Source organism: Aspergillus bombycis, assembly GCF_001792695.1.
Source record: "Aspergillus bombycis strain NRRL26010 chromosome Unknown contig00004, whole genome shotgun sequence".
Classification (NCBI taxonomy): Eukaryota; Fungi; Ascomycota; class Eurotiomycetes; order Eurotiales; family Aspergillaceae; genus Aspergillus; species Aspergillus bombycis.
In genome coordinates, this window is record NW_019170006.1 from 266912 (window position 1) to 293805 (window position 26894).

Consider the following 26894-nt stretch of genomic DNA (forward strand, 5'->3'; position numbering starts at 1 on the left):
TTGCTGTATTCAAAGGCCACAACCGAATGAAAGCACATTTCTCCTGACTCTCTTCCATTTGCCACTCCATGTAAAATCAGGGCCGACAATTTATATTCTAACTACCTTCATTCTCATGTCTTTCAAGCTAATCACTAGTTGTACAGTACATTGCACACTATACTTATCCTTTGGTCAAAAGTTGAACCTGTATGGTCTGTATTGGTATACACCTCTTAACTCGGCCCTGTTGCTGATCAACTTGAAGTGAAGTGAGTCTGTTACAAGAACATTTACAAGAGGTATCCACTCATGTCCAGCAGGTCCTGTCGGGTCTCTTCCCGAGACCTGAGCCATGACACCCCCCGGAAACCAGACAATATTCACTACAAAGATGGTAGACAGTCCAAGTGGACATACCCCCATGATAACACCTGCTCACTATGGTCCTTGTGGAGTGATCCTGGGAAGGTTGAGAGTGAGGAGGGCTCACGACGAGAGTGAATCCAACCCAAGCACCATCAGCATGCACCGGATGGAGACCCAGGGTCGGGATAACTCAGATTCCGCTGTATGTTGACATTTTGCTTCACTATTGAAGCTAGCTAGCATGATGCTTACATTGTGATTCACAGTGCACTGCGCAGAGCCAACATACCGCCTCGCATATTATCATCTTGGATTCTCCTAGCCCAACAAACCAAACGGCTCGACTAAGGGGGGAACATGAGGATGACGATATGACAGCTTCGCATAATGATCAGGATGACTGGAGCATAGAGAACTTACCGGATATCTTGTACATCCTGAAACCCGAACATGGAAAATCCAGACACGTTGTTCGTACTACCGCACACAAGATCTTCGGAAAGCACATCAATGCTTTTTCAGTCCTCCCGGACCAGATATCCTCCAAGATAGAAGGGTGGAGGCTTGAAGCTTGGATGCGTCTCGATCGTCGGATAACTGGGCAAGACATCATTGACCGGGTAAACCCCAGGTACAGGCCTAGATTAACATCAATTGACATTGAACTTCGCCGGAAGGCTTTCCGAGAACGATTTCATGTTGCCTGCTGGGGAGCACAAAAGACTATTAATAATATATCTCGTCTGGCTGTATCAAGGGGAATAGACCCGGCGTCGAACACCACGAGAGGTCTAACACCGGGGCTAATCGACCCTTCTAAAGGCGAAGCCGGTGGGCGCATTCCGCTGCCTCCAAGAGCAGCCTACGATAGTATCTCCGATTCTATTTCCCACGCAGGTCACTCAGATAGTGATATCTTGGAGCAGGCTCACCTGGTCACGCAGAGCTCTCACCCCGGTCATATCCCTACGGTAATCCTCGATGAGCCCCAGCGAAGCCACAAGACTAAACCAGCGGAATTCATCTACCAGTTGCACTGGGATACAAAGCACTTACGGAAAAAAGGCGTTCCGAATAGCGATCACTTCAGACTTACAGATTCCTATCTTGAAAGGCCAAGTTTTAATTATTCTGCGAGGTAAGTTGTTCATGCACGACTACTATCAGAGGCTAATCCAGTGAAGCAATATTGAATATAATGGCACACACAACAGAAGGGATAGAATATCAATTCAACAGTACCCCTCCGACTTCAACTCCTACCCCGCTACACTACGTGAATTGGCTTCTCATGGAGGGCCTCCAGCTCGATCCTTCTCCACAGAGACCGAAGATACTGAAAGGACTATGAGCCTGGATGATTATCTTCACGGAAGCCAGCTTACGTTCTGGGAGTATCTTGATCGTCGTTATGAGAATAGTCTGAGGGATATTAAACGGTTGTCACTGAGGCCCCGGCGTTGACCGGTAGAATTTACGTGTCGTTTCTCAGGATCAAAGTACGCTTACTGTTGCTCTGATGGGATACAATTTGTCAATATTTTTGTTGAGCTTTCCATGGTGTCATTTCATTTTGTTTATTGAATCGCATGTTGGCTTTATTCAAAATTAGCAGCCTTCAAACATCACTCCTGTGGGAAACATGGACAATGCGATGCTTGACAATACCTAATATATGTACTGTACAGCCCTTTTGCAGAGGGAAATCTTCAAACCCTATACTCCTTCCCCACCTTTGTCTTACATTCGAAATGTTGCTACAGCAGATGCCTACAGAACCACATGGGTACTACTGAGTATATTTCTGTCGTTTTGGTTTCTCCCCCATCCCACCCCATTACGGGGTGACTACCTTCAGTTTCATGGCCCAACTGGGGAAGGGGAGCCAGATGATGTAGTCCCGCTTCTATTCATTGAGCTTGCTTCTGCATCGATCTTACAATAGAAGCTGGGGAACTGTGATTGGACGAATGCCTATTACAATATACGTCAGAGCTTTGAGAGACCTCGGGGAACAATCATATTCACTCTCCCTCTAGGCCTCTATATACTCTCGCCCGAGAACCAGGACAAAGCTACGTTCTGCTTGAGTCACACCAATCAGAGTAGTCCCCAGCCTTCCAGGACTACAATGATTTATTTGACTCATGAATTATGGCTTGCTCAGGGGTAGGTCCGTGACACCTGGTGGGTCTACTGGCCTGGGGAACTGCATGCTTGTCGAGATGCTGGCATCGCAACTATATCGGTCGAAGAGCCGCACCGCCAACGCATGAAGAGTAGTATAGCAATATGAGACTCATTTGAAACGCGAAATATCGCATATCTCATCGCTTCAATTGCAGAGAAAAGCAATGGATTGCATTTTGGAAAGTGAGGGTCAAAGTTGACGAGGAGGGGGCTTGGAGCAGGACCTCACGACACAACTTCAGTGAATAGTGAATATTGTCGACAGCGACTTGAAACCCTCTCAACTTCCCAATTGGGACGACTATACTCCCAACCACCCCCGTTTCTATTCAGAGTAGACATGAAGAATACCGCGCTGCTAGACATAATGGCTCGCCCACTTTGTCCCTCGAATCTTCTTGACAGAGACTTGGGATTGCTTCAACCGCTTCAGACCTCTTCGTCCATATTACGAGACCCTGAACTGCAAGTCAGCTTCAGCATCAATTGAACTCCGTTCTCTCGTTTATCTCTCGCTCACATACTGCTCGATATCAGTGGTAGAACAGCCACCTCTTCAGGGTTTATCTTAAGAACGAGGAAGACATCATGTCTCAGGTATGCCGATGCTAGTGTCATTCTCCAGTCAGCTCTTTCTGGTGCCCAACAGTATACGGGATATATTAATATCGATTTGTATACTAATATGAATCATAGCCAATTTCGAAGATGATTGATCCCGAGGAAGGCCTCGAGCTGTCCCAGCAGCCAAATGCCTCCATGAATCCTGAGACCCCAAAGAGCGCTAAGGTCAGTGCGAAGAAAAGCAAAGGAAAGAAGGAAAAGGGTGAGGCGGTGCTTTCTCTAGCTAAATAAAAAGACAGTGCTGACAACAGCATAGGAAAGCCAGTGCCCCGGCAGGACAGCCCTCAAGCCATTGACCCCCGCAACTTTACCACTTCTCGACTGGGCCAGGATGAATGGTCGTGGACAGATCTTCCCGACATACTTTACCAATTCGAGCCCGAAGACAAGCGAGATCGTAAATCGGACCCGCCCCGCATGAGCTACCCTATTCATGGCGAATATTTGCGCGATCTCCCGACACTTCCCGACAACATTGCTTCGACGGTCGAGGAGTTCCGAGTGGAAGCTTGGATGCGGCTTGATAGACGCATTCGTCTCAGAGATATTACTGACCGAATGCACCCGGTTTTCAGAATCCAAGACAACGCGCTGCAGCAACGCAGTGTCCGCTTCCGCCAGCAGTTCTCGCTGATTGCATGGGACTCCGGTAACAAGCGTAGTCAGCAGCTCAAGCATGACATACTTCAAAAGATGCAGAATATCGGGATTTCCCCCGCTTTAAATACGACTCGCGGTATAACTCCCGGCTTGATCAACCCAGCCCTCGGAGAAGATGGTGGAAGAATCCCGCTACCCAATCAATACAACAAGGTGAAGCGAGTAGCTCGAGGTAGAAAGCCCTCAAAGACGCCCGTGCAGGAAGAGACTGCCACGGAACACGCCCACCTCAATAACATCGTCCAGGAAAAGCAGTCGGTTGGCCTTTCATATACCATTCAGGAATCGGCGAGCATTGGAAAGGTAGACCCGTCGAAGGAGACCGCTCAAGAAGGGCCGTCCCTAGTGGTACCCCTTGCCGCGGAGTCCGTTTCGATCGATTTCACAGTAGATAACCTCACAGTCGAAACTGTCACAGAGCTTTTCAACTACGTTCCATCCTATATTCCATTTGACGAAAGCAACGACAGCTCAGAGGGATCTCTGCCTGTCATCACAGGATGGATTCCGGATAACGAACTGCCGGAGACCGTTTGCATGGCAGAAATCGACTTGACAGTGAGCATCAAAGATTCCATACCACGACGCAATACTAAAAAGGCCTTGAAACCCATCGCGCCAGGAAAAGTCCAGCGTAGACGCCCTTCCCCATTGAAACTGGCTAGGGGAGGGTTTTGCGGCAACACTTGCCACTTCGGGAAGTATCCTACACCCATCTATACCAACCTCACGCTTGTGTCTGGCCCAACTGGCGCTGGTATTTGGCACGAAGAACTGCTTCCTCCTTCCCATGGACTGTATCCTGATGTACTGACCCCGTACTCCGCCTCCGATCTGCCATTTGATGTTCGCCACCGAGTCTTTGACAATCTGTTCGAACAATGCCTCTCCAGGGACAGATACCTCTTCGATATCCCAGACATGGCCCCCGAGGACATAGAGATGATGGACATCGGCGATATCAATGACATTAATATTGACGATTATGACGACTATTTTCAAAAATAGTTTCTCAGGTCATGACAGGAGGAATTGGGTAGGGATGATGTTCAGTTCCGCAACGCGGCACTCGACATTGTCTGCGCTGCCGTTAATTTCAGCTTTTTGTATTCACACAGCGATGCCTCTCGAATCGTGTTGTTTAGCCTTGCTTGTCCGTCCTTGTTCTTTGATCGTTTAGTCGTTTTACTTTTGTCCCATCGCGAGTTTTGTTGTTGAGCTTCCCAATACCCAGAAATTTTTATAATGTCTGAAATTGTGAGTCAAATCTGTGCTCCGATATCCCCTGCTCAGGCGTACTAGCGATTTGTCCTTATCTCTTTGTTTCTTTGGTCTTTTGGTACTGCAGCGAGAATATTCGCCGGACGCGTTGATGTTCATTTAAAGTTGCATGCCAAGATGTATTTATTTCCGTCACAAAGCGCGCATGTCAACTGCCTTGCTTCGTGCTATGTATGTACAAACTCTGTACAGCAGTGCAATATAATTATTGCAAATGAGTTGCTTCTGTTCGTTGGGGGAAATGGCTTCTAACTCCCTAGTAATGTTAGCTAATGTTGTAATACTAGGGCATATGTCCAATGTAAATTTGCTGGGCTGACTTGTACATACAACCATAGTCATGTTGAATTCAGAGCTCGACAGGACAATAATCGTGTCGAAGATCTGAGACTCGAGAGCAAGTGCTGACGGAAAGTCAAGGGGATATGTAGCAAGTAAGAAGCTCGAGGGTGGCATATTTCAAAGTAGTGATGGACAGAGTCCTGTAGGTCGTAGATGGTATTTTATGTCTCTTTGTCTGGACCACCCTTCTTCTTTGTTTCTTCGAGTTTCCTTTGTGGCTTGCTTCTTGCTAACTGCTTGCGTAAATGAGACAAAAGAGATTGGGTCTCACGCTAGGTCTCCAAATGGTAAAGTATATCTCAGTGAAGTGGCAGGAGGCAAAGCCATTATATAAAAGACACAGTGGATATTCTAGATGGACATTGCCCCAATTAGAAGACATACCTATTCCTGATACGCATCATAGATTGCCACCTTGTCTTTGTCTCTTTAGAACTCCGATTATTCAAGCTTAGCGTGTGTTTCACCATTGCATCTGGCGTATATAATCCTACTGCATTGATCCAATCCCATTGCTTAAGATAAATTCTTCACCGAAGCATCATGGATTCAATCACCAAGATCCAATACTATTGCCTAGAGTATCCAGTCAAAGCATTGTTATTCACGTAGACATGTAGCTCTATCATTCCCACAAGACGGCTATAAAAGCAGTCCTCCTACCCCTTCAACTGCTCCTCCTGACAGGCCAAGCCATCCTTCCAAGCTCTCTTCCCGACTTGCCCAGAGTATCACCATTGTGCTTCAAGGATGCAGTGCCAACGTAAGAAAACATCCAATCACTAGCACAACGATGTGCCTCCTAACAAAAGCCCACAGATACCTCACCCCCGACAGACCGCTACCACACCTGCCCACACCCACACCACACCCCCTACTCGGAAGTCAACCTGCCCCCGATCCTGTTCCGCATGGACGCACCCATCGGACAAGACCTCCCCAACCTCTCCGCTCTAGAAGAAAACGGCGAGGCAGCACTCGACCACGAAGGCAAAGAGATCTGGGACTTCCCCTTCCTCCCGCGGTACATCACCAGTAACCCGCCAGGCTGGCTGCTTGAGTACTGGATGCGCACCGATCCACGCCTCACGTACCGCGACATCCGCGTCCGCATGCCCGCGCCTCCGCGTCTCCGCCCCGCCGAAAACGCCCTCAACATGCGTCGAGAGCGCGACGCCCGTCGTCCCCTCCGCCTATCCTGCTGGACATACCGTCGTGGCACCCCAGGCCGTCTCAACAAAATCGATGTCGAGCGCGTCGACCGCTGGTCCATCGATCAGATCCGCTACAACACCACCATGGATGTTGTGTATGCTGATGGCGCGCCTGTACATCTTGCTGATCGTGCCCTGGCGGCGCATACGCCTTCCACTTATCCGCTAGATTACTTTCTCAATGAGGGGAGGGCGGAGATCCCCAGTGAGCGGATAAGGGTTGCGCAGAGCGTGTTCTTTAGGTTGTCTGAGCGCGCGAAACAGTTGGGCCTGGCTTCTTGGAGGCAGTTGCCTGATAATGAGTGGCCGGACACTTTCAGGTATAATGTCTCTCGATGAGGTGTGATCGATAGAATGGGGGGGGTGGAATGTATGTCCAAGTTCTGACGATGCTTGGTTGTGCGGTGAATGGCTCACGTGGTCAACTTCGGAGGTGCCAGTTGATGGGGGGTTTGAGGGTGTTTATATATTTCTCTGATGGCTGATAAAATATGCAGTTGCTGCAATACAAAGAAAGGTTATTTGACTGTGTGAATAGTTTGTTCATGAGTAGTGATTGGCAATGTTTCATAATGATTCTACGTGCTCATTCAATGTAAGAGGAAGAAAGTTTATAACTTCACTTAGACTGCTCTATATTTCATATGGTTTCTAATATACTGGTTCTAATATACTGGTTCTAATAGAGAAGAATGCTATCTAAGCTGGAGAATCCTGTTGCAACTCCTCCCTCGTTGACATCCTTGGACTTGGTTCTCATCAGCCATCCGCCTTGCTCATTGTGGGTGATCTTTCCATCGGCCTGATCCCAGAGAATAGTTCCATAGACACCCAACTCTCCGATGACTTCCCCACTTAGAACCTCTCCATCGGTTCTCAAGGCAATGTTCTTTGCCTCAGTAGGTGGTCTGATCAACTCCATAAGAATCCAGCGCTTCCATTCGCTTTCGGGAATGGAGCGTAGGAAGTCTGGAATGGCTTCCTTATAGATGTTGTTACCACCGCCCTCGCGCTGGGGCTTAAGAACGTGGTTCATGGCTGTTTCGACATTCAAGGCGAGGTCCCTGCCACGGCCACCAGAGGCCAAATCGTATTGGGGCGCAAAGGTTTTCCGGAGCCTTGCAACAACGGCTGAGTCGGTATCAGGTAAGAAGCCTGCAAGGTGGTCGGGGCCCGTAGTTTCGGCTAGTACCTGTTGTACAATCTTACAACCGGCCAGCTGGTTTAGAACTGTGGGGCATTTGATCGCTGCAGAACGCTCGACGTGAGTCCGTGCTTCCCAGTCACGCTCCGATTTGAAGTCAGTCGGCGCATAGAAGCACCGGAGATAAGCTGTCGTGACTTCAAATTGTGTTTCTGGGGAATGGGGAGGCGAGTATATAAGGGGCCGTGATGGGTTGGAGCTAGGGATCGACGTGTGATCGAGAATCTCGGAGTTGAGCAAACGGAAAACGGGTATCTTGTGAGCCTTGGTCAGCTGCCGGAAGAGCGCCAATTGATCAAATGTGTTCCTCTCGTTCTCCTGGACCAGGAATACAATACACGTGGGAAGGGCTGGTGTGGACTTTGACGGGCCGTAGGCATTATGCGCTGCAGCTAACCCAGCGGAAAGAGTCTCCACTGCTGTGTTCTCAGGCGGTGCATTCGACTCGAACAACGGGTGATTCGGGTACGCAATTGGATGGCCAGGAGGAGAATCGAGAAGTTCGGTATGCAGAGATGTCACAAGTGAGGACAAGCCTCCGAATGATGATGAAATAGTGTTGAATTCAACCTGCTTTAAGGAAGGTGCCGTAGAGCTGGACGGCACATGGACCATATAATCCGACCGATACAGTCCAAGTGACAGTGTCTGAACGTATCCTTCCTTTTTGACAGCGAGGTGGACTTTCCACAGGTGCGAAATGAAATCATCCACATCAATGAGACTACAAGCCAACATCGTTTAGTTCGGTTCATGTCTAGTTCGTGAATGACACGCCAATTGAGTCGCGCACGCCGCTCAATTAGAGATGAATTAGGATGTATCTTACTCTTCCATGATCTTGCCAATCCATTCTTCGTTACATGTTATTGCAGCGTAGAGCCGATTATATACAGTTTGCAAAGCCGTCGCCTCATTGAAGCATGATCTCGGGAAGGGGCTGGGGAAGAGAGTGACAGGCGCATTCGTCGCTAATACCCCAGAAGGATCAATTTCCTTTGAAACAAACGAAGGCGCAGGGCGAACCAGCAATCCGTTCTGCGTGGCCCAATCCTTGATGGTGGTCACCAAGTATTCCTTCTGTGCGGGGTTCAACGGAGGAGGATAACTGGTATAAATTTCGCCCATGGTGGATGCAGCTGACAGACTATATTTTCAAAAGGAATGAGTAGGAGAAGTACACCAAGGGTAGAACTGTTTTAAGCAGGAAACGCCTCAGAAAGTTGCGCAGAGAGAAGAAAACCGATCTCATCAACAACCAAAAAGTGGGGGGCAGCCTCAACTCTGCTTATCAATCCACTTTATCGTCGAAATCTCCGAGACACCGCTTGATACACCGCCCTTCCAGCCGGCAGTAACGCCAACTTTACTTGCAGATCAATTTACTTTTCATTTCCTACTGAGCACCGTGTACTCGACGCGTTGCACGTGCCATGTTGCATAAACTGCTATTTTGAACTGTAGTTACTACTAAATCACAGACAACGCAGGCCTCTGGATGTGATTCGAGGGCATAATCAATTCCGGCGGGCTGAAAGCCCAAGACCTGGTGAGATTACTTGCATGATCGGGAATATTTAATTACCTTGATGGCTAAGAATTCGAATTGAACAGACCAAATGCCAGATGAGGGAACAGATCCTGTCGACTGGTCTGTCGACGATGTGGTCCAGTTTCTTTGCCATAATCCACACACCCCATGGTCGCAGTCCGTGTCAGGGGCCCCTCGGCCTGACCCTACCTCCTTTGAGGCTGCTCTCCGCGACAATCTGATCACTGGAGAAGTGCTTTTAAATGATGTCGATAAGAGCGCACTGCGAGATGATCTAGGATTGAGGGCCCTTGGACACCGGAGTTCCATGCTCACGGCAATACGGTACCTTCAAGGACGCTCTTTAAAATATCAGATCTCTAAAAGTCGGCTTGATTCTCCTAGAGAGTGTCACACTCCAAGTCATTCAGCATTTATTACACCGAAAATTTCTCAGAAAGTCATCCCGTCGCTTTACCATGATCCTGTATCTTTAGACGCAACTCCACAACGTACTAACTTACTCCCCAGTGTATCTCCGGTGGTGAGTACAAACGCTGTTAATTTGGCAGGCGTACCTAACTCAGGAGAACCTACGGCTCCTTCAAGTACTCCTCAAGATGCTTCTCATGTCACAAACTTGCAGACTCGTGTAGAAGATTTGGACCCCGTTGAGCGTATCCGCTCACATGAGCAAATTTTCGTCGATACACATGGGAAGAAACGGCGACGACTAGACCTCACTACTCTGACTAAAAGTCGAGTTGATAACGAGCATGCGTCCGATCCGGTGCAAGCCAAGGAGTGGTATATGGGACCGGGACAAATCACACCATCCCAATTGTTCTACTCTCCTGATCTAGACCAAAATGATGAGTCCTTCACAATGGTTGGATCAAACTTTCCAACTGCACAGCGTCTGTTTGTGAACAGGTGTCTTCATTATTTCCAGAAACAAAGGCCCATAACCCTGGACTCTACCCAAGATCAAATCCGATCAGCCATAGTACCATATAATATGTCCATGGTGGAAAGTGGCGAAAAACGTTTCACATTGTACACTGCGAAGAATGGAAAGGTCTCTGTTAGCACAGAAAATATAGAAGACTGGCCGCAACTCACTCGGTCGCGAGTAGTCTCTGGAGAAGTGTCGGCAGAGATGCTAACTCCTTCTGACCCTTTCTCTTATCTTCTCCAGCGGTACCCAGTGCAAGATGAAAGTCAGGATACATTTCCATTGTATGGAGACTCAGGATCCGAGGGTGAGTTTGATGAAGAGACTTGGCAAGAAATTGAAGATGAACACCCAGAAGGATGGTCTGGGAAACCCTCTAAACTCACGCCCAGTGAAATGGAATCGGTCATCAGAGATTGTATTTCCCAATATGAAAGCAAGTGGCATGATACCTGCTTGCCAAAGGAACAGCGAAAGGCACGCAAGCTCTGGTTGAAAGCTAAGAAGGGAAGGTTTACCAACCTAGAAATTAAAGGGCTCGGTCAGAAGATAACATCTCTAAATGAGCGTCTTAGGAAACTGCAGGACGCAGTCCGTGAGAGTGAGTATGCAACGAGGACCGAGCTACAAGCTCAGTGTCAGAGCCTGGAGCAAACTGTGATGGATATCCAACAACATCGGTGGCGTGTTTCGACCCTTGAGCAAGGAACGTGTCCTCCCAAAATATCGGCCCCTGTCATGCCTACACCCGCACAAAGACTGAAACGTATCTCTGGGGATGAAGAATCACTTCACTCAGAGTCAGGCGATTTGTCTGATGTTTCTATGGATGATTTCATTGACAATTCTGATATTGGGGACCAGCCCATACACGTTGAAGATGAAAGCAAAGCTCGAACCCCACCAACATCGGAAAGTGACGATGACATTATCAGCCCTTCTGGCATTAGACGACATACAAGGGGGAGAAAACTTCCTTTTCGGGAGTCTAGCTCTCCGTCTCCGTCTCCACCTCCTTTGCAAAAGAATACCTTCCCCATAGAATGCATTGACCTCACAGAAGACTCACCAGCGTTAGATAATGAGGAGTATAGGGTTGAGACTCCGCCATTAAATCCGCTGCCACGCGCTATCACGCAACCTGTCGAGGATCCTATCAAATCGGGACGGAGTTGCTCAATTTCCCCTGAGCCATACATTGGTCCCAGAGTGATGGTCGAGATTCCCGTTTACAAAACAACGCAACTGAACCAGTTCAAACCCAGGAAGCGGCCAAGTCTTCCTGATGTACACGACATGGACAAGTTTGTGTCGGTGCCTTGGGATTTAATTGAAGAGCGACAAGACCGCCGGAGACTATTAGCAAAACTGATTGCAACCCTTTCTATTGAAGAGCGAAATAAGTTGGCGCAGGCAGTTCCTCGATATTCTAGTTCAGATTTGCAGCAACTCACAGGAACTGGTCTAAAGCTCTTGCTGAAGAATCAAGAAATGATTCCAGAACTCGAGGCAGCTGAGAGCCGTGTAGTCATGCGTGTTACTTCCTTTTATATCTCGTGGGTAAACTGTGTCCATCTTGCGTCGGAAGGAATTCAGAAGAGTCTCGTACTCAACGCTCAATCTAAAATCAGCAGCTTTGCCGCGTACTTCAACGAACTCTGCGCGCGCCTCACTGATTACCGCAAGAAGAGGAACTCCAAGATGCATCGGCTCAATGAAAAGGAAGAGACAGATCATACAGACACTCCCCACAAAAAGCGCAAGAGAGAGGTTAAGGAGAGTCAAAATGCGAAAAAGAGTCAGCAGAGCGCACAGCTCCGTGTCGCGCTGCAGGAGAAGCAGAGAAAGATCCTCGAAAGGAAAATAGGCAGCACCAACACTGATCCTACACGTCAGGCAGTCAGCTTCGGAAATCCTGCAATTTATCTAGACCCTCAAATTGGGTTGCGTGTTAAGCCCCACCAATTGAATGGCGTTCAATTCATGTGGCGAGAATTGATAGAAGATGAGAACAAACAAGGTTGCCTGCTCGCTCACACAATGGGCTTAGGGAAAACGATGCAGGTTATATCGCTCCTTGCAACAATATCTGCAGCAGCATCTTCCGATGATCCCAAGATACACCAGCAGGTTCCTGCAGCTTTTCATAGATCTCAATCGCTGATTCTCTGCCCATCGTCCTTAATTGAAAATTGGTTTGAGGAGTTTCTCATGTGGGCTCCTGTCCAATCGGGCATCGGGCCCCTAAGGAAGATAACAACTTCCTCCACAATGCCAGAGAGGCTGCAGGAGATGTGTGACTGGGATGAGGAAGGCGGGGTGCTCATCATGAGCTATGACCTATTCCGAACATGGATCCTGAACAAGGAGACAAATAAAAGGGGAAAGCCGCTAAATGACAGTGAATATGAAAAAGTCAGAGAATGCCTTCTCGAAGGACCCAATATTATTGTTGCCGACGAGGCCCACAAAATGAAAAACCCAGCCACTGGCATCTCGCAAGCAGCCATGCAGTTCCGCTCTAAAAGCCGCATTGCCCTGACTGGATCCCCTCTTGCAAACAATCTTATCGATTACTATGCCATGATCAACTGGATTGCAGAGGGCTACCTCGGTGAATTTGTGGAGTTTAAGGCAAAGTTCGTGGAGCCTATCACGGAGGGACTTTACGTAGACAGTACGTACACCGAGAGGAGAAAGTCTTTGGTGAAGCTTCAAGTCCTCAAAGAAATCCTTGCCCCAAAGATCAATCGTGCCGATATCTCTGTGCTTGCTGGTAGTTTGCCAACCAAAGTCGAGTTCGTCATAACGGTTCCCTTGACGAACCTACAAAGACAAGCATATAATTCATATGTCGAGACTATATTGCAAGGGAAAGGCGCTTTCGGCAGTGCACAACTATGGTCCTGGCTTGCGATTCTGAGTCTATGTTGCAACCATCCATCATGCTTTAGAGACAAACTACTAAGCCGAGCAAGCGATGCGCAGAAAATAAACAAGAGGCTAGGCGAGGAGATGATTCCCGGCGATGAACCTATCGCGCAAGCAGGCCTTCCAGATTCGGAAAAGCTGGTTTCTGACCAAGAACAAATCTTTGCCAGAGTCCCTGACATAAAAGCCTTAGAAATATCTCATCGGGCGCGGATAATGAACTCGATAATCGACGAGTCTATCAAGGCTGGTGACAAGATCTTAGTTTTCTCACACAGTATCCCAACGCTCAATTATATTGAGTACATCCTTCAATCATCGAATCGAAGATACTCCCGGCTAGATGGACGAACACCCGTTGTGACTCGACAAGATGCGACAAAGAGATTCAATCGGGGCTCGGAGCAGCAAGTGTACCTAATCTCAACACGCGCAGGAGGGCTTGGCTTGAATATTCCTGGAGCGAACCGGGTCATCATTTTCGACTTTAAATTTAGTCCGGTATGGGAAGAACAGGCTGTTGGACGCGCCTATCGCCTGGGCCAGCAGAAACCAGTGTATGTTTACCGTTTCATTGCCGGTGGTACCTTTGAGGAGGTAATGTATAACAAGGCTGTCTTCAAGACCCAACTTGCTTTCCGTGTTGTCGATAAGAAGAATCCGGTTCGTTGGGCACAAAAGTCACTCGGCGAATATCTTTTCCCAGCAAAGCCGGTCCCTCAAAAAGACATCGCCGAATATCTGGGGAGGGATCCACAAGTCTTGGACAAGATCATCATGGGCGATAATGGCGAGGAGAAGTCAATCTGCAATATTGCCCTCACGGAAACATTTCAGAAGGAAGATAATGACAAATTGACTGAGGAAGAGAGACAAGGTGTCCAACAGCAATTGAGTGACGAGCGCCTTAAGCGCACCGACCCAGAGGCATACAGTCGGTTAGTACTGGAAAGGCAAAGGCAGGCTTTGTCCGTGGATCAAGCTCCGCCTAGGGCCCCATCGTCATACGCGCAAACAACTCCCATGCAGCCAGGTCCTATGCAACCAGTCCTCATGCTGCCTCAGACACCTTATATGCCGTCAATGGTTCCGTCAAGCGCTCACAATACTGGGCCTCCCGCTCTAGCACCAGACATGAGCGTTTACGAAGAGCCTTCTAGGACACCTATGCCCTCAACATCCGCAGCCGCGATAAGTTCAGCTTCAGGAATCTATGCGTCGCGCTATGCTCAGAGCGAGCCACCTAACGAAAACACCGCACCTTACTCCCCTTTCAGGCTTTCACCTACCAGAAGCCTAGGACAAGCAGGTACTCAGATACCTCCTCAAATGGATGGCGCCAGTTTCGATACAAACGTCCAGCAATATGATGTAACCGCATATACGGCCCATACCGAGCTCTTGCAACCGACAACACCGTCAGACGATACTTCCGATGACCCTTGCCGCTACCAGTGAGAAACCTTAAATAACTAAAACTTGGCCATTCTTACCAACTTCGGAGTTTTGGTCTTTCCTTTCCATCCTGTTTTATCCTGGGCCTCTTTAGCGTCATGCAAGCATTGACAGTTGCAAAGCCTTGTTTCTATTCGTTAATCCACATTATCCCGTGAATATTGCATTGCATTCTACCAATTGTCAATACCCCCGCCCTTTTTGCGGCTACTTCTTGTACTTTCACTAATATTTCTCCCCTCTTATCCTCCAACTTCTCATGTAAATTTTATGCGTTTTCTTGCCTTGTCACCCAAAACATACGCCACAGCACATGTCTTTCTGATTTCAATACGGAGTTTTTTGGGAACCAAGGGACGGGTTTGCGTCAATCCATGCATGTGCTGCGCAGTGACGATTCAACGAGACATGAACAAATAACACAATTAATGAGATATCTTAGAGAGTGTATATGCATCTTGGTCTCGTTACATAAATGGTATAGCTGCTTAGATGCTGTAACACCCTTAAAATCGCTTGTTATTCCCACTTTAACCTAGCCAGCAGATCAAGTCTTCTCTAGTTAATTAATTCCGACAAAGATCGAAAGAAACAATGAAATAATGAAAACAGTACAAGAGAAAAGTAACGGAATTCTGACATGAGATTCCAGAATCTTCACACCGTTTCCATATCCGCACAGAAAAGGCCCGAAAGTAGTACAGTCCCGACAAAGGACGATGTAGATAGAATAGAAACCCCTCTAGGAGACGATAAAGATTTTTACAAAGACCAGTGTACACGATCAAGTAAGCAGCTTCTCGAGGTCCGCAACCCGAGTGGCTCTATCATCGACCTTCTTTTTCTTAGCGGTTTCGCGGAAAGCGGCCAACATCAACTTGCGCTTTGTTTCCTGGATGGCCAGGACACGATCTTCAATACTATCTTCCATCACCAGACGCCAGACGGTTGTTTCGCGTGTTTGGCCGAGGCGGTAGACTCGGTCAACGGCTTGGTCTTCTATTGCCGGGGCCCACCAGCTATCGGCGAGGATGGCCTGGTTTGCTGCCACTAGGTTGAGGCCGACACTGCAGACGCTCAAGCTTGCGAGAAGGACTTTGCAGTTGGGATCGTGTGAGAATCGGTAGGTGGAGTTGTCACGGGCTAGCGAGCTCATTTTGCCGTCGATGCGGGCGAAGCCGATGCCATAGCGGTTGAGGTGAGGTTCGACGAGGTTCAGGAATGAGGTCCATTGGCTGAAGACGACCGTTTTTGTGTTGGGCGCTTGGCCTTGGGCTGTGAGGATTTTGATTAGAGCCTCAATCTTACTGCTTGGGTTGTCGGGGTCTGCGACAACAGTTTCGATGCTTTCGCCCATTTCGGCGGCAGGTGCGACGAGTGTGGATGTGTCGTTGATCTCAGCACGACACATAGGACATTTGTGCTGTCGTTCGATTACTTGTTCGATGCAACCTTTACAGAAAGAGTGGGCACAAGCTGTGATAACTGGTTGGTCTAGGGTATCTAGACAGATGGGGCATGTCTCTTGACTCTCAATCTGGATTCGTAACATGTCTTGTAGGGCTTTGATGTTCTCCGGCGTTAACGGGACAACCTTATTCTCCTCCAATAGCCGTGCAAGCTTTTCGACACGGTCTTTGCAGAGCGCCCAGTGGTTACAGACTTGTCGGAGACGGAGGATCACTTCGAGGAGGTGTGAGTAGGTGGTGCTGGACTTGTCTTTAGACTTGAAATCTAGAAGCATGCCTCTCGCTTCAGACCTATCGTGATTGTGAGCAAATACCACGGACGCTTCCGGGGCCCGGTAATACATACTGGAACATATCATATTTCTCCTGCTCGTGAGTGTGAAACTTGATGCGGAGAACGCGGGAGGTAAGGGGCGGCAGACGCAAATTCACAAATTCCATATCCTTTCTACGACGTAAACAAACGGTACTCATAAGTGCCTGGAGAAGCAAACGGGCATTCGGGTCCTCAGACATGAGAGGTCGGATCAACACGCTAGTGAAAACCGTCATATCCTCAAGACCACCGGAGAGCCTTAGGAAGCGAACCTGAGAATAAAGATCCTTGAGGGAGTTGACAATTGGGGTGCCGGTCAAGGTCCAGCGAGAGTCTGCACGCAGATTACATGCTGCTAGCGCGCCTTTAGACCGTGGGTTACGGATCGTGTGTCCCTCATCAAGGACTATCCGGCGCCAGTGGACGGAAAAGATTCCTTTATTCGGGGGCACTTTTGCATTCGGGTTGTATTCCATTGCAAGGGCACCATAGCTTGTTACTACCACGTCGTATTGGTCAAGATTGGCGGCTTCTTTCTTTCCAGTCCCATGGTAGACAAGTACCCGTGGTGCGCTCTCGCTGTGTGTGTGATCTTGTATTTGGTTTTTCCAGTTGCTCATAACCCCTACAGGAGCTACTATCAGTGTAGTTTTGGAGGAGCTTGGGTTCTTCGGTGCGGAGTTTGCCAGAATTAGTGAAATGATTTGAATGGTCTTTCCAAGCCCCATATCATCAGCCAGGATACCGCCACTTGCGAGAGGTGGCGCAATGGATGTGGAGAAGTTCGTCGCGATGTTGGTGAACCTATTGTCCTTTCTCTTCCAGAGCTGTACCACATCATCAGACCCTGCAGCTGGGAGTGTGGGGCTTTCTTTCTCAAGCATCCAAGCCAGTCCTTGACGTTGATAAGGGAGGAGTTCCGTCGAAAGAGCAGCAGGACGATCTGCCATAGGCATTTTTGCTAAGTCTGCTTCACTTAACCCAAAGTTCTCGGCCACTTGACCGATATCTCGAGGGTTGAAAGTGCTGCTCTGGCCAATGAGTTCCTCCAGGCTCTCTCCCCCCTCAATACTGCCATCACCAGCGTATAGGTTGGAAAACATGGAGTTATTCGCCGCCTCCCACTGCTGCCCTTTGCCTTTGGCTAGCGCACGAGCTAATTTTTCGGCCTCTTTCCGGGCCTTTTCGCGCTCTTTCTGCTGCTGCCGCTCCTCGCGCTCTCTCTGCTTGAATTCACTTAAAGGCAGCCTGTCCTGCTCCATCTTACTTTTCAAGTCCTGTCTCCTAGCAGGGTCACTAGTGCCGAACAAGCTCAGAGCAATCGGGCAATCGTAAGCCCCAATATGCCCAGTCAACATGCCATCAATAACCAGCGACCTCGTATCCTACAAATGCAAGTTTAGAGCCCAACACACTACCAGCACTCATTTCACTGAGGACGTACCATATATTTCGCCAACTTAGCCGCCATATTCCTTGGGATATGCCCAATCTGAGCCCCCATAACGTTGTCAACGCGAATAGCATTCGAGTCATATTGATTCTCTGGTTGCCGTCTCAAAATTACATGTTCACCATAAGTGGCATGCCCACGATAGTAACGAACGCCCACAATTTTGGTATGTACATTCCCGTAAAGCATCGAGTTAGCAGCCGTCGGATCATCGGCAGCCTGGCTTCCCGGAATCACATCGGCAGCTTGCGCGTCATCTTCTTCATCGTCAGCGGCCACCTGTGACGACTGGCTCAAGGGCACAAAGAGGGCAGCCTCGCCAAAACGCTGTCCACCAGTGACGCGGGGTGTCTTGGGGGTCGAATGTCGGTTCTCATCATCACTTTGGGTCAGATCTATCTGATCAACTTGTCTCTTTCCTCTCCGGGCACCCATGATGGTCTGGAAGATGGTAAGTAGTTCAGGGGTTACAATTACTGATTAGGAGAAACAGGGTCGATTTCATTGTTCAGGGTTGCGACCAGTCGATCTCCGGGGTATTAATCGTGACTATTCCTCTTTTGGGCTAGTGCACGTCAAACATCCAACGCGCTATGACACGACCCCACGTGATCCCAAGATGAATCGCCAGTAAGTTGAAGTCACAACTACACAGGTTCTATCAGTGAATTCTATAGAGATTATATACTAAACAACTAAACACTATCTATAGGGTATTTTGAAGGGGTATGCTAACCAGAAATGGGATGTTCCGGATCCATGAACGGATCACAATACATGATACACTCAGTCGTGATGAGTGAAGGATGAGAATAGGCCGATGATCTCTATTTGAATGACTCGCGGGTGTTGACTCGATCAATGTCATAGGGATTCGCATCATACACGGTCTGGGAATTTATTCCCTCAGACCGGCGCGACGCCTGTGATGCTATAGACTTTCTTCGGTCATACTTGGAGGTAGACGGGAGATCATCCAGTTGCGAGCTCGCTGGGGTGGGCTCAGATGGTGTATCATCCACCTCTTTCGACCCTTCCGTGGCAATGTTCTCGTATTTCTTCTCAGTGTCTGTCTCTGCCGGAACATCGGTGCTTTGTTCCATCAACTTCTTCATAAAAGCGTCTGATTGCGCTGCATATTTGCACCGCGTCCTAATCGCTGGGCCGTACTTATAAAAGAGAAACGGAAACGGGACGCACGCGAGAGCTAGGAATGCGGGGATGCTGGAGGCCCAGTGCACACCTAGATCATTGTACATGTATGTGGTGAAGAGCGGGAAAACAGCACCGAAGATTGAACGAAGCACGGAATTGGCAGCCAACACGGACGCAGCAAATATTGTATAGGCATCAATCAAGTAATTCATCAAGCTGAGGAAGACCAGCACCATACCAAACCCAAACGGTGCACCAGCTGCGATACTGGCCATGAAATGAACGGATGGGTAATTCGTCCAGGCAAACCAGAAAAGACCAATTGGTATAACAACCGAGGCAATCAGGCAAGGGGGCAGGCGAGCCTCGGGGGGTGCAAATCCATTGTGGCGTGCCTGAGTTTTCACATAACGTTTATTATCCCAGAGTGTGTAGGCTACCGCAAGAAGCATTCCAACCATAATTCCCAGGAAGGCCAGACCAGAAACACCCTGGTTCCATCCTCGCTGACCTTGGTAGACAATGGGAAAGGCTGCAAACATCATATAGAGGGTACCATAAATAATAGCCATATAGATCGACAACAAGAGCACAATCGGTTCACGGAATAGTAGGAGCCACGGTCGGGATAGGGCGATCTGAAAAGCTTCCTTGGGTGTTTTCTTTCCTTGGTCTACCTCGATCTTACTTTGGTAGACTTTTCCGGTAACTTTAGAGAGTTTTGCTGCCCGCCGCTGCAGAAGGACAGGGGCATAAGTCTCCGGAACACAGACTGCCCCAGCAATCCAGAGAGCACCCGAGAAAATGGCTAAGAAGCCCATCACCCACTTCCAACCTTTCTCCATGCCTAAGAACCCTCCAATAATTGGGCCAAGCACTGGGCCTAGGAATGGGGCAGCTGCAAACACGCTCATTGCTATACCACGCTGGCTGGCTGGGAACATATCTGCAATCACTCCGCCAGCGTTGGTCAGCGGCGACGATCCAAAAGAACCTGCGAAGAAGCGGAAGATGATAAGTGACCAGATATTTTTTGACCCTGTACAAGCTGCGTTGAACACTGTCAACCCACAGTAACTGCCGATAAAAAGGTACTGTCGTCCATATAGCTCACTCATGGGCGCCCAGAGTAACGGGCCGATGGCGAATCCTACCACGAACAAGGATACTCCCAGCGTGGCTACTTCTGTACCGCAGTGGAATTGTTCCATAATTTGGTCCACGCCGCCGGTATATGCAGAAGACACTAGCGATACCGCTAAGGTCGCCAGGGCCACTGTTACTGTGTAAAACCATTTTCGGCTATCTGGGAAATTCATAGGATTTCGTGAATCATTGGGGAGCCATGTGACGAGATAAGGGTCATCTTCAGTGCCGGAGCCAGCGTAAGGGTGATCAATGACCTCCTGAGTAAGTATCGCTTGGTCGATGATAAGGCGCCAATGCGGAATGCGAGTAGGCTTGACAGGCTCGCCTGTGTCTGCCATGCTTGTGGAATATAGGTCAATGGCCTAAGCAGTAGTAACGTGTAGGGGTGTGGTACTAGTTCTGCTCCCCCTGCTTTTCTTTTTAATCTGTTTTCTCTCCGGAAACCCTCGAACAAAAGGAAAAGCGGGTAAAGTAAATCGAGACAATCGAATAGAATGCAGGAGGGGAAAAAAATAGATTGTAGATCAACCGATCAAGCACCACATATTTAAAGCTCAGTTGAGAAGCAGGTAAGAGAAAATCCAGTCTGAGGAGACCTGATTCAGAAGATATGGGGATGCTGAAAAAATCGAGAGCAAGGCTATGATCAAGCCCAACATGCATAACAGTCAGGTATTAAGTATACTGATACCCCAGCGGGGACTAAACCTGGCAACGACACCATCGGGCTGGACGGCAATAGTGACGGTACCATCATAATCAGTCAGCATCGAATCGGCCCTGTCATTCGCGGCGAATGGCTTCAAGATGTCGGCGTTAAGAACGTTATGCAGCAATTTTCAGTATAGCATAAAGTCTGCTGATAAATCCGGTATTGGATCTGATGATCAGTCGTTGATTAATCCAATCAGAACCGACGCTTGCTAAGAAAGCACGGCACCATGGTAGACGAAGGATCTAAAGGCGGAGAATGCCGACAATCTAATTCCGGAGGTCAATTCTCGAGAAATGCATCCGTCTCACAGCATAAAAACGATGTATCAAGGTGCATTGCGATGTATCTTCTCTCCGGGCGGGAGGCATCTCCACTGTGTTAAAAGGTGAACCTGATTAATCCGTAACTAGGCTAACTAACCAGGGAACTCAGTACGGAGTAAGTAGCGGTGGGCATTGGGGAGAGGAGAACCACTTCTCGATTACGAAAAAAAAAAGAAAAAAAGAAAAAAGGAAAGAAAAAAAAGAAACTGCCTATTATGGGCACGTGGTATCGAACATCATGGGATCCCCTAGTGCTGATGTGATGTAACCTTCTGATATACTACTTCCTTGACTACTACCAAGTATGATCCATGCTGGACTGATCGAACTCATCCCCAACGAAATCCATGGCTATACCATGACTTGAGCCCTGTTGACAAGCTTTCTGCAAGCTCTGATCTCCATGGGATTAGAAAGGTTCTTGCCGTACTAATACTCCAGATCCTCGGTCCGCGTGAGGCTCAGTGATTGCCGCCACGGCTTGATTGGTCTCAGCACGATAGCTACTAGTAGTACTCCGTACTACTAGCAGGTACACCTTCTCCAAATCCACTGGACTAATGCAGTTTACTCAAAATGGTTCTTAGCTCCATCAGCACGTTACCTGAATGAGATACAAGAAACGAACTTGTCTGCTCAATAGGATGCTCAACGGGGCCACTAGTACGATTCTTGTCATTGCCTGGAAATATATATGCCAAAGAAGCTGGAACATCTCCTTTCAAGGTCGCGTTATCACTGAAAATGGCGGTGGAACCTAAATATCAGGCCGTTGGCTTTCAAGAACCAAACTGCTCGATTTGTCGTTCATTGCTATCTTCGGAGCATCTTTGGAGCAGAACGTGCGGTATGACTGGTCGCATCGTGGCGAGCTGATTAGATGAAAAAGCAAATCCCACACCGACAACCCTTGCAGCAACTGTTACGATAAGCTCGCGGGTTCTGGCTTTATTCTAACCATACTGCATTCTCTTAACTAGTTTATTTAGATACATATTGTGTGCAGTAATATTATACATGAACTTCTTTCGTTGGTTTGTTGCAGTTCTGAACAGAGGCTAAATTTTGCTTTTTCTGTGGACACCTTTGCCTAGAATTCCAACGGATCACCCTTATGGCCGGATCTCTCCTTTCCTACCTCGACGTCGTTCGCGACAATCACGATCAATTGGACGCGCAAATCCAACACGGGGAGCTAAAACCGGTCTTTCTATGGCATTTAACCCTTTTCACAATCCTCCCATTATCGGCACTTGTCATTCCTCGTCGGCAAAGTACTCGCTATGTCCGACCCCTCGTTCTCGTCCTCATCTTCATTCTGTCCCTCGAGGCTCTCCGATATCGACGGGCCCTTCTTGGTGCAAATGGATACATGATAGGATTGGTGGCTGCATGGTGGTTCATATGGTCTGCGACATTGCTGGTGTTTCACGATGTCGAGAAGGAATTTCTGCGCGTTGAGCGAAGAGCCAGAACGACTGTGGATGTGACGTCGAAGCGCTCTACTCAGAACGGATATGCCCGTACGGACGGTGGATTAAAAAACGCAAAACCAACGGAACAGCAGTATACTGAATCCCTTATATGGCAGCCGTATCCTCGATCCCTTTCGAAAAGGTTGAATTGGTCACTGGGCCTTCTTTTAAACATGCGGGGCCCCGAATGGAATTGGCGTATATCAAGTATGGGCCCTTTGCCTCCCTTTGTGGAATCGCAACTCAAGTCTGGACCACTGTCACGATATCCCCGAGGCGCAAGTAAAGTCACTGCATCATATCCAGGAGCCGGGACCCGCATCCGCACCGTGGCCTTCGACTGTCTCAAGTACTATCTCCTGTTGGATGTCATAAAGGTTCTCATGATGCACGACTTATACTTCGTGGGGGCTACATCGCCGCCGCCTCCCCCTCCGTTTCCATTAAACCAGATCCTTCCACCTGGAGCGGTGTATATATACCGCGTCCTGATGACGGCATTGGGCTTATACTCCTCCGTAACCTTTGTGACATTATTTAACCCACTGATTTTCCTCGGGCTGTCTCTGTTATTCCCCAACGCCGCCCGTAGCTTAACCGCAACACCGCTGGATGCCCCTTGGCTTTATTCAGACATGTTTGGTCCGTTCTTCGTCCCCGTTCTGGACCACGGTCTTGCAGGCGCTTGGGGCGTATGGTGGCACCAAATTTTCCGGTTCGGATTCACGTCCACCGCCCACTGGATGCTATCGCTCCTTCCCAACCGATTATCGACAAACGCGGGTTTCAGGCGTCTTTTAATGACGTTCGTCGCGTTCGCACTCAGCGGTTTTATCCACGCATGTGGGAGTTATACCCAGTTGGCCGACACTAAGCCTCTTTCTGGGACATTTTTGTTTTTTGTTCTTCAATTTGTTGGCGTTACAATCCAGGAAATTCTCTCCCATGTCGTAGTCCCAGCATTACTATGTAAATGCACAGGTAAGTCAAGCAAGACTCAATTGCCTCGTTGGCTTCGGCGGTCTGCAAATGCAGGTTTTGTTTTTGGGTGGTTGTGGTTGACCGCCGGTTTGATTATGGATGATTTCGCTACAGGTGGCATGTGGCTGACCGAACCTTTGCCACTGAGTCCCCTGCGCGGATTGGGATTTGGTTACGGGGTTGAAGGGGAGGGGTGGTGGTGTTGGACAACTCCGTGGTTTCAGTACTGGGACGGAGGAAGTTATTGGGAGAGGGGGATAAGAGTCATGTGAGCGTTTCTTGTCTAAGGCGTCCTTCACTTTTATATTTGGGTGTGCGCCTCCCTTGCAGTTGATGCTATGGGGGATTGTATCCCAATGAGCTTCCAGCTCATGTAGAGGTTTTTAGAGGATAGAGTATAGACAGAGTCCTAGTTCCTAGATATATACGAATATAGTTCATGATATCTTGTGGTTCAATGTTTGTATTATACACATTAGCCCTCCATGGTCTCATCCTCGTCCTCATCTTCGTCTTCCGTGTCTGGGTCGATGTTCAATGCTGGCAGGTCATCCTCGCTGTCATCCTCTCCAGTATCTGCCAAGGTGGTCTGTGCGACGGCTGAGCCTGATAGTGGACCGCCCACGGTTGCTGTAGATGGTGCATTCATGCTAGCAACACGAGGAGGTGGAGCTGATGTAACGTTGGCTGAGGACGAAGGAACGGAGACAGCAGCGGTACCGGTAAACGTCGAGGGGGATGCTCTGTCTAACGATGGCTGGCTGGCAACAGCAGTGACGTCGGGTTCGACACGTGGTCGTTTACTTTGTAAATTGGATTCTACCTTCCTGTCGAACCGAGTGTCGGGAGCTGCGGTTTGCTGTCCTCCGCAAGGCTGCGTTTGGTTAAGGCTGGGGCGGCCTTATGGGAAACATCCGTGTCCATCATGTCGTGGTGTAGGATAGGAGTGGATGACGGCTGGAGAAATCCAGTGCTTTCAGGGGCTGTCCCAGAAACAGGCGCAGGCGAGTCTTCTTCCTCGTCCTCCTCCATATCAGCATATCCACCAATACCGGGGGCATTCGTCAAAACGGGCATCCTAGGTTTGATGAGAGCCTCCACCTCCATCTCCGCAGGGAAGCTCCGGGCTAAGAATGGCAGGATACTGGCGCTTACTCCGCGACCCTTTACAGCAGGGACAGGATTAAGGACACTGGCAAGCATAGTGTGCTTATCAGATGTTAAGATGATCGTCCGATCAATTTCAGCTCGGAGCGAAGGAGACAAGTATTCGGTCGGAGCGTGTGTAAGCACACCAGCTAGTAGCTCTGATGCGGCTCTTGTAAGGTTAGAGAAAGACGACATATTAGACTGGCGGCCTTGCTTCAACATGGGGTTGAGGAAGGAGTCAGCGTTTGCTGTAGTATGATTGGACTTGGCTTTGCCTTTCGCGTCAGATGATGCTCTCGCCGAGGCGCTCTGACCGTGCGTGGGAGGCAAAAGATCATGGCATGAAGCTCGGATCAAATCAGTAAGAGAAGTGAGGCTTTGTTTTGTCAACGATGGACCCATGCGGGTGAGCAGGGTCTGAACGAGGTCATATGCGGAAACGCGGATTTCTCGACTGAATTTTTCCGCGCGGTAGACCCAGAGAGTCTGCTCCAAAATCGTCTGTGTCACGGGAATAGCGCCGGTCTCGAGAGTCTTTACAAGGGTTTGAAGGAGCTCCATGCAGGCAACGTGGATACGAGGAAGTTCAGCGAACAGATGCTCCCTTTCCGAACGGCTAATCTGCGGGTTGGCTTGGATATCTCGTCCATCGGAGGGAATAACCACGGCAGTCAGTCGCGATGTTAGATCCAGTATGTGACCTATCGGAATGGGGACCATAGAAGCCGTCGCAGTGGTAAGGCAGGTAGAGAGCATTTGAAGGAGTACAACAAGTCTGTTCACACCTGAGTCAAGACCCTGCCAACCTGCGAGCCCCAAAGTATCTAGCCCCCCATCACTAACTTCCCTGCTAAAGTTTTGCGGTCTCGAGGCTTGTCGGAGAGCTGGATCCACAGATTCCCATTGTTCCACTACCCCTCGGAATACGTAATCTGCAGCCCCGTGAATAGAAGTTATTGTCATCTGGGAGGCATTCTTCCATTCCTCCCCGGATGTATTCTTCGGAGCGCAATGGTGCAAAGAGATAAACAGTCGTTCGGCAGAGGCCAGCGCAGTCTGAGGGAATATAGGCGACGTCGAGCCAATTATTGCTTGAAGGATACTGTGGATCTGCGCCGAGAATGGACGGAAAATAGTAGGATGCCGTGCGATCAGCTCTCCGAGGGCATTAAGGACGGTTTCCAAGAATGGACTGTGAGGCTTCAACTTCCTGATGGGCTCCGACGAAGGTTTGACCGAGATAAGATTCAAAGCTGAAGTGATAAAGCTTGGTAAAGACGGGGTTGTGATCTCGCGCACGAGGGTGGGGTACTGATAGGTAAGGTGGAAGATGCGTGTCAAAGCGATGATAGACATTTTCTTGGTGGAATTGGGATCGGGTTTCTGTTTCACGATAGTATCAGCATCTTAATTGGAAGTGAATCACTCGAATTCTAATTGCGACCTGTGAATCAAGTACGTACCGCAAGGATCGCAATGAGACCGCGAACAAGTGGTTCGCAGCCCCGTAGGATTTCCCATTGACCGGCTTCCACGACGGCTTTTACGAGCACGACCGCAGTCCACCGACCTTCCGGAGATCTATCCTGCAGCAAGCTCGCCAGGCGGGTCATCAGTTTGTGAACTTGAACGGCATTGTCCGACTCAGATTTGGACTTTTGATTCTGCGGCGCGGAGAGTAGCTCCCCGCAATTGCTCAACGAAGTCGCAAGACATGATGCAATGGGAGGCAATTGCGTGACGGGTATATTAGTCAGGCGATGATTGACAGCATGTAGGGACATCGACATAGAAGCCATTTTGGCAAATATGTACCGTTGTTGGGTATTAGTAGTGGGGGTGCCTTCGGTGATCTTGGAGGCTTTTTTTTTTTTTTTGGAGCGGAAAAGCTTTGACCACATGAAGCCTCGGAAGTACCGTACCATACACTACATACTGTGTTAAAACTTAACGGTAAGGTAAAAGTGGTACTAA

General features: G+C 48.9%; 9 protein-coding genes across 9 annotated transcripts; 5 read left to right on the forward strand and 4 right to left on the reverse strand.

Moving 5' to 3' along the window:
• Positions 1–373: 373 nt before the first annotated feature.
• ABOM_001121 (uncharacterized protein) lies at positions 374–1812 on the forward strand (the record flags this gene model as incomplete). The annotated part of the gene is made up of 3 exons (XM_022528251.1): positions 374–550; positions 615–1486; positions 1563–1812. 3 exons carry the CDS (start codon positions 374–376, stop codon positions 1810–1812), a joined length of 1299 nt encoding a protein of 432 aa, XP_022393971.1.
• Positions 1813–3126: 1314 nt separating this feature from the next.
• On the forward strand, positions 3127–4830 carry ABOM_001122 (uncharacterized protein; the record flags this gene model as incomplete). The annotated part of the gene is made up of 3 exons (XM_022528252.1): positions 3127–3135; positions 3235–3364; positions 3419–4830. The coding sequence occupies 3 exons, from the start codon at positions 3127–3129 to the stop codon at positions 4828–4830; spliced, it is 1551 nt and encodes a 516-aa protein (XP_022393882.1).
• Positions 4831–6195: 1365 nt separating this feature from the next.
• ABOM_001123 (uncharacterized protein) lies at positions 6196–6998 on the forward strand (the record flags this gene model as incomplete). Its single annotated transcript, XM_022528253.1, has 2 exons — positions 6196–6208; positions 6265–6998. 2 exons carry the CDS (start codon positions 6196–6198, stop codon positions 6996–6998), a joined length of 747 nt encoding a protein of 248 aa, XP_022393970.1.
• Positions 6999–7338: 340 nt separating this feature from the next.
• ABOM_001124 (glutathione synthase) lies at positions 7339–8991 on the reverse strand (the record flags this gene model as incomplete). The annotated part of the gene is made up of 2 exons (XM_022528254.1): positions 7339–8587; positions 8693–8991. The coding sequence occupies 2 exons, from the start codon at positions 8989–8991 to the stop codon at positions 7339–7341; spliced, it is 1548 nt and encodes a 515-aa protein (XP_022393976.1).
• Positions 8992–9482: 491 nt separating this feature from the next.
• ABOM_001125 (putative SNF2 family helicase/ATPase) lies at positions 9483–14738 on the forward strand (the record flags this gene model as incomplete). The annotated part of the gene is made up of 1 exon (XM_022528255.1): positions 9483–14738. The coding sequence occupies one exon, from the start codon at positions 9483–9485 to the stop codon at positions 14736–14738; it is 5256 nt and encodes a 1751-aa protein (XP_022393975.1).
• Positions 14739–15519: 781 nt separating this feature from the next.
• On the reverse strand, positions 15520–18408 carry ABOM_001126 (SNF2 family helicase; the record flags this gene model as incomplete). Its single annotated transcript, XM_022528256.1, has 3 exons — positions 15520–16495; positions 16551–17905; positions 17965–18408. The coding sequence occupies 3 exons, from the start codon at positions 18406–18408 to the stop codon at positions 15520–15522; spliced, it is 2775 nt and encodes a 924-aa protein (XP_022393974.1).
• A 392-nt stretch (positions 18409–18800) lies between these two features.
• ABOM_001127 (MFS transporter) lies at positions 18801–20615 on the reverse strand (the record flags this gene model as incomplete). Its single annotated transcript, XM_022528257.1, has 1 exon — positions 18801–20615. The coding sequence occupies one exon, from the start codon at positions 20613–20615 to the stop codon at positions 18801–18803; it is 1815 nt and encodes a 604-aa protein (XP_022393973.1).
• Positions 20616–22429: 1814 nt separating this feature from the next.
• ABOM_001128 (wax synthase family protein) lies at positions 22430–24043 on the forward strand (the record flags this gene model as incomplete). Its single annotated transcript, XM_022528258.1, has 1 exon — positions 22430–24043. One exon carries the CDS (start codon positions 22430–22432, stop codon positions 24041–24043), a length of 1614 nt encoding a protein of 537 aa, XP_022393878.1.
• A 203-nt stretch (positions 24044–24246) lies between these two features.
• ABOM_001129 (uncharacterized protein) lies at positions 24247–26719 on the reverse strand (the record flags this gene model as incomplete). The annotated part of the gene is made up of 3 exons (XM_022528259.1): positions 24247–24532; positions 24595–26303; positions 26384–26719. 3 exons carry the CDS (start codon positions 26717–26719, stop codon positions 24247–24249), a joined length of 2331 nt encoding a protein of 776 aa, XP_022393876.1.
• Positions 26720–26894: the final 175 nt, after the last annotated feature.